Consider the following 7155-nt stretch of genomic DNA (forward strand, 5'->3'; position numbering starts at 1 on the left):
CATTTAACTTGGTTGTATTTTATTTCTAAAATTTTTCCTTAATTTTTCTTACACTTATTTGAGTTATTTATAACTCCTCACTCTAGTCTAAATATTTTTTTCAGAGTTCTAGCTGTCCAGACCGACACTGGTCACCGAAATAGTAGAATGTACGGAATTGCTACAGTGAGGTTGTTACAGATTCAGCTTGCTTTGCTTGATTCTATAATTTTTCTCTATATGTCCCAACCTTTTGTAATAGTTACAACGAGGTGGCTTAACTCCATTCTTCTACCAATAATCTTTTTCAAGATGATTGGTCTTGTTGCAAATAGGACAATGTGGGAATTTTGATTTCTTGCCACCCCTTCATCTGTTTGTAGGTCCCCTGCCTTTGTTTGCTGAATCACTTGCACTCTGCTTAGCTTCCTCAAATTGCTTACCCTTTTGTTTGGCAAGAAAAGCTTCTTCAATGACTCCACCATTCTGATAATCCTTCTTTGCTCAATAGCTTGAAGAGCATTCACCAATTCTGAAATAGAAATGGTTTTCAAGTCTTTGGAGTCTTCCAAAGAGGAAATTTTTGTCTCAAATCTTTTAGATAACCTCACTAAAACCTTTTCCACAACTCTCTTATCACTAAGCTCCTCTCTCAATAATCTGATTTTATTTATAACTTTCATGAGCCTGTCAGAGTATTCTTGAACAGATTTAATATCCTTCATCCTCAAAACTTCAAATTCCCTTCTTAGATTAAGAGCTTGCATCATATTAGTCTTCTCACTCCCTTGATACTCTTCTGTCAACTTATCCCAAGCTTATTTAGCTAATCCACAAGCCTAGATTCTAGTAAAAATGACATCTGATACAGCAGAGTGTATACAAGAGAGAGCCTTAAACTTCTTTACACGCTCTTCATTATGTTGCTTGATCTGAGCAAGTGTGGGATTGTTACTCAAAGGAGCTAGATCTTTGCTTGTTTCTATAACATCCCACAGATCATAGGCTTTAAGAGAAGCCTGCATCTTCACTGACCTAATGGAATAATTTTCTCCTAATAAGACAGGTGGAGGAAGAGCTGAGTAACTACTTGAAGCCATAAATTCACTCACAAGTGTTTTAAGGTTTTTTGAGAAAGGTTTCTAACTTGTTTTCTCTCTTTCATAGGTCACACAAAGACCATTTGTAGCTCTATTGCCACTGTTGTATTCTAAAGAATATATTTGTGTGTGTGTGTGTGTGTGTGTGTGGCCTTCAATACATGGCTGAGATTCAAATAGTACAAATTACAAAAGCTTATTGCAACTGGTTAATAACTAATACCAACTAAAGTAACTTACTTAGATAGAATTCCACAAATTCTAGAACACTACAAATTACACCAAAATTTATGGCTAAATATAAGAGAGAAACTAACTAAGATACAATTCAAAAGTAACTAAATCTGTCTCTAAAATAAATCTCAATCAGTCAATAAGTTGCTACTATTTTCTGATAAGCTAAATTTGAATGAAGGATATAGAAGCATATAATAAGATTAAATAGTTTACAAATATTTCATTCATAAAATGTATTATTTATATAAGAGTTTGAAAAACTAAATCCATAAAAGTATACTAAAATCAAATATTCAGATAACTAATTATGCTGTCAATTATAACTTAATCTGAACAAATCACCTAACTTCTTGAATTCGAAATATTCTACTAATCTTGACCCTTTTGCAATGGCTTGCATGTTTTGAACAGCACAAGAGGCATATTCCAACACTCATCCTTATATCTTATCATGTATCTTTCTTTTAATAGTTTAAAGACTTGCAGGTTTATTTTATGGCTGTTGCAATTTTTAAACATGCTAGTCTCTTCATCATTTTTTTTACCATTTATGGACATACTTAGGTCCCTTGGCATTTTGTTACTCCTTACTTGTTTTTGTTTCCCTGGAGGTGCTTCGTTACCTACTCTTGGTTCTTATACCACTGTTGATTTTTTTAAAGAGGAATATAATGAGACTAAATGTTCTACAAATATTTTAGAATTTATTATTTATACAAGAATTTAAGCAACTAAATCCACAAAATTATGCTAAAATCAAATATTCAAATAGCACCATCAATAACATCTTTATCTTAACAAATTCTTGAATTTGAAATATTCTACTAATCCTTACCCATTCTTTTGCGATAGCTTGCATATTTTCAGCAGCACAGATGCATATTCCAGCAAAATTGGCATCTCTTTGAACAGATTGAGCACTAATAGTACCTAACTCATATGGTCACTAACACCTAATATATCATCATATGAACTAATGACTTGTTCTTTTTTTTTTTGTCCGTTAGTAAAGGAGTTCTACGGACAGGGTGTTAGTGCTGAATAATGCTAAAGGTTAATGTATATGTTATAATAAGCATGTAAATTTAAGGCACACACACAAATTGTACAATCACACAGTATTGAAAAGAGAAGAAGAATAACACAGGATTTATTGTGGTTCAACCGTAAAATCTACGTCGACGGCAAAATAAGAAAAAAAGTTCCACTATGATGAAAAAGAGCAAGATACAATCAATCAGAACTCTCAAATCCTAACCCCAGTGTGTTTCCCCGAATATCTCACAACTCTACTGCAAAGAGTAGAATATTACAATATTTATACTAGTCCATACCACCACAGATCTCACATTTTATCCCAATCGGGTCGCAGCACGAAACTTTCGGGTCGGGTCACAATTCCGATCCATGAAGAAAAACATATCCCAAAATTCAAAGCCATAAAAAAATAACAATTCTTCCCCTAGGCTTGAATTTCCTCTATCATCAACAAAATAACCACAAAACACACTCTGCCTTGCCATATGCCTTCGCAAGGACATTATTGAGCACTACAAACACCAACTAAGTCTAGGCAATGCCTAAACTTGCTAACTGGGACTCCCTTGGTCATCATATCTGCTGGATTATCATGTGTAGAGATTTTTTACACAACTACAGTCCCCTGAGATATAATGTCCTGAATGAAGCGATATCTGACATCAATGTGCTTAGTTTGCTCATGGTACATCTGATTCTTTGTGAAATGTATTACACTCTGGCTATCACCAAACACTGTTGCCTTATTCTGTATCAACCCAAGATCACCCACTAAACTTTGTAACTATAAAACTTCCTTCACTGCCTCTGCTAAGGCCATATATTCAGTCTTTATGGTAGACAAAGCAACTGTAGCTTGCAATGTTGCCTTCCAACTCATAGCACTTCCTGAAAGAGTAAACAAATAACCTATCAAAGATCTTCTCTTGTCTAAGTCCCCTGCAAAATCTGAATCTACATAGCCAACAACTGAATCACTCATCTTGGCCCTATCAAATGTCAGACTAACATCTATAGTACCCTTCAAATACCTTAAAATCCATTTCACAGCCTGCCAATGCTCTTTCCCAGGACACACCATGTATCTGCTCACAACACTAACTGCATGTGAAATGTCAGGTTAGGTGCACACCATAGCATACATGATGCTACCAACAGCACTCGAATAGGGAATATTGGACATGTGCTCCATCTCCTCATCTGTTTTTGGTTATATGTTTGCAGATAACTTGAAATGGGCAGCAAATGGAATAGTCATAGGCTTAGCATTATTCATGTTGAAACGTTTAAGCACTTTCTCAACATAGGCCTATTGAGACAAGAAAAACTTCCCAACACTTATATCCCTGGTAATTTCCATTTCCAATATCTTCTTTGCAGCACCCAAATCCTTGATCTCAAACTCATCACTCAACTGCTTTTTTAGAATGTTAATTTGTGACATGCTTTTAGCAGCAATAAGCATGTCATCCACATACAATAGCAAATAAATAAAGGAATCATCTGAAAGTTTCTTATGATACACAAAATTGTCATATAAACTACAATTAAAGTCATTACGAACCATGAATGTATCAAATCTTTTGTACCACTGCCTAGGAGACTGTTTCATACCATATAAAGATTTCTTAAGCAAGCAAACACGGTTTTCCATACCTTGAATGACAAATCCCTCAGGCTGACTCATATAAATTTGCTCCTCCAACTCACCATACAAAAATGTTGTCTTCACATCTAGTTGTTCAAGCTCTAAATTATGAAGAGCAGTCATACCAAGTAAGACTCTGATAGAACTATACTTCACAACTGGAGAAAAAACTTTATTAAAGTCAATCCCCTCCCTCTGAGTAAAGCTTTTTGCTACCAACTATGCCTTATATCGAGGTGCTTCAACCCTTGGAGTGCCTTTCTTTTTCTTGAATACCCATTTGCAACCTACTACTTTTTGTCCCTCAGGCAATGTTACAAGCTCCCAAGTTTGATTCTTGTGAAGAGATTCAATTTTTTCACTCATAGCACTAACTTACTTATCTGCATTTGAACAAGAAATAGCTTCTCTATAATTGCTAGGTTCATGCACATCAACTGTTTCAGCTACTGACAAGGCAAATGCAACTAGATCTACATATGCATATCTCTATGGTGGTCTAATCTGTCTTCTTGCTCTACCAGTTGTAATGCTATATGGTTCCCGTTGCTATTGCTCAAGTGCATCCTCTTGTTGATCAAGATTTTGCATCTCATCCTCTGAATCACTAGACTAAACTGCTGAAGTATCAATGTCAAGCTCCACCTGTTCTCTGACACTGTGATCTGATTCTGCTATTGACTTCTCCTTCTGACTATGTAAAAGAACTAAGAAATTTTGGAATAAGAATTCTGATGTTTATTGCCCTAGAAATCAAAGATATATATAAAAAATTACAGCTAACAAATAGGTTCCTAATCAAGCTAAACTACCAAAATTGTATCAGAATTATACAACAAAAGGTAAGTTCATGATAGACAGCATTAGCAGCTATATGCAGAGCTGCCTGACTATCACAATACAAATTCATAGGTTCAGTATGCACCACACCAAGAGAATTCAATAATCTTTTCAACCATTTAAGTTCACAAGTTGCAGTACTCATAGACCGATATTCAGCTTCAGTGGATGAGCGAGACACTGTCTGTTGCTTTTTAGTCTTCCACGAGATAGGGGATTCACCCAAAAGAACAAAATAACTGGTCAAAGACCGTCTCGTCAAAGGACAGCTAGCCCATTCAGAATCACAGTAAGCAGACAATTTGAGATCACAATTGGCATGCAGTAGTATACCCAGACCTGGATTTCCTTTCAAATAATGCACAACTTTAATAGCTGCTTCCCAATGAGCTTTCTTCGGTTGTTGCATGAACTGAGCAAGAATATGCACACAATAAGACAACTCGGGCTGAGTTATTGTTAGATAAATAAGCCGTCCCACCAGACGCCTATACTGAGCAGGGTCATCCACATCATCACTCTTGGTAAGGGCCAGCTTGTGATTTTGTTCAAGAGGAGTTTTAGCTGGCTTGCAACCCAGTAATCCAACTTCTGAAATTACATCCAACTCATACTTACGTTGACACAAGAAAATACCATTCGAGTTTCTGGCTACTTCAATCCCTAAGAAAAATTTCAACTTCCCCAATTCTTTCATATGAAAGCAACAACTCAAATAGTTCTTGAATTTTTGTACAGCGGAAACATCCTTGTTGGAGATAATAAGGTCATCCACATAAATAAGCACATTCAATTAAACAGTCCCAGCTCGAAAAGTGAACAAAGAGTAATCTGAATATGATTGCTGAAATCCATAAGCTTTCAGAGATGCAGCCAATTTCGCAAACCAACATCTAGGTGCTTGCCGCAAACCGTATAGAGATTTCTGGAGTTTACAAACCTTCCCTGGTGATTGAGAAGCAAATCCAGGCGGCATCTTCATGTAAACCTCTTCCTCCAAATCACCGTGTAAGAAAGCATTTTGGACATCCATCTGATGGAGTTCCCAATTCTTTGCAGCCTAGCGAAGAAAGGTGCGCCAGTAACCATTTTCTTGTAGGAGCAAAAGTCTCCTGATAATCTATGCCTTCAACTTGATTATTTCCCAATATCACTAACCGCGCCTTGTATCGTTCAACACTTCCATCAGAATTGTATTTAATTTTGTATACCCACTTGCTTCCTATTGCTTTCTTCCCAAATGGCAGATTTTCAACTGTCCATGTACCATTATCCTCCAAAGCCTGTATTTCTTTTCTCATAGCTGCTCTCCACCGTTCATCCTTAACTGCTTCTGCATAAGAGCTTGGTTCATGTCCTGTAGTAATGGCTGCCAAAAAACATCGGTGTTGTGCAGAGAATTTATCATAACCCACATAATGTGCTATAGAGTAAGGCGTACCTGAGGAATCAGATTGGGAAGGTGAGCATACCGAGGGGCTTGTTTTGATGGCGTTTGTCACATAATCTTTCAAACAAACACTGGGTTGCTTGGCCCTTTGTCCCCTACCTAGTTGCTCTTCAACAACTTCACCTCTATCCACTCCCTCACTGTTTTCATGGATCAATTCTTCCGTTTCAGGATTCACCTCACTTTCTCTACCCACACTTTCATTGTGCTCCTTTCCCAAGTTGTTCTCTAAACCATCAACTTCATCACCCAACTCCTCAACTCAATTTTTAATGAGTTCATCATCCATTATTTTCTCATTTGCATATGGAAATTCTATTTCAGTGAATACCACGTCTCTTGATACAAAGTATTCTTTAGTTTCCAAATCATACAATCTCCATCCCTTCTTTTCAAATGGATACCCAACAAAAACACACCTACGACTTCTACTACCAAATTTATCTTTATCCCGATTCAGATTATGCGCATAGCATAAACAACCGAAAACTCGAACGTGTATGTAAGAAGGTACTTTCCCAAAGAGCATCTCATATGGGGTTTTACCATTTAATAACATAGATGGAGTCCTATATCAAATACCTGGCTGCAAGTACACATTCTCCCCAAAATTCTATGGGTAAATTTGCTTGGAAACATAAAGCTCTTGCCACATTAAGAATATGGCGATGTTTTCTTTCCACTCGGCCATTTTGTTGAGGTGTTCCTACACAGGAAGTCTGATGCAACATCCCTTGTTCATCAAAATATTCTTTCAAGCACATAAATTCACTTTCGTTATCACTTCTGACAATTTTCACATTTTTTTCAAATTGGCGTTTAACCATCACAACAAATTTCTTAAGAACACAAGCTACTTCTTG

The 7155-nt window shown here is 36.5% G+C and overlaps 1 protein-coding gene across 1 annotated transcript; it reads right to left on the minus strand.

Annotated features, from left to right (window-relative positions):
• Positions 1–3138: 3138 nt before the first annotated feature.
• Positions 3139–5539, minus strand: LOC131183260 (secreted RxLR effector protein 161-like). Its single transcript, XM_058153792.1, has 3 exons — positions 5182–5539; positions 3497–3554; positions 3139–3385 (listed from the first exon to the last, which is right to left on the minus strand). The coding sequence occupies exons 1-3, from the start codon at positions 5537–5539 to the stop codon at positions 3139–3141; spliced, it is 663 nt and encodes a 220-aa protein (XP_058009775.1).
• Between the last annotated feature and the right edge of the window lie 1616 nt (positions 5540–7155).

The sequence above is a fragment of the Hevea brasiliensis genome, chromosome 1, assembly GCF_030052815.1.
Source record: "Hevea brasiliensis isolate MT/VB/25A 57/8 chromosome 1, ASM3005281v1, whole genome shotgun sequence".
Lineage (NCBI taxonomy): Eukaryota > Viridiplantae > Streptophyta > Magnoliopsida > Malpighiales > Euphorbiaceae > Hevea > Hevea brasiliensis.

What these genes read in the sequence shown, in the direction of transcription:
- LOC131183260 (XM_058153792.1), bottom strand. Translation starts at nt 5,539, where the DNA reads ATGAAAGAATTGGGGAAGTTGAAATTTTTCTTAGGGATTGAAGTAGCC. An exon ending in TTATTTGAAAGGAAATCCAG is followed by an intron (nt 3,555 to 5,181) that starts GTCTGGGTATAC and finishes AACCAAAAACAG; the next exon opens with ATGAGGAGATGGAGCACATG. An exon ending in AGTGCTGTTGGTAGCATCAT is followed by an intron (nt 3,386 to 3,496) that starts GTATGCTATGGT and finishes ATGGATTTTAAG; the next exon opens with GTATTTGAAGGGTACTATAG.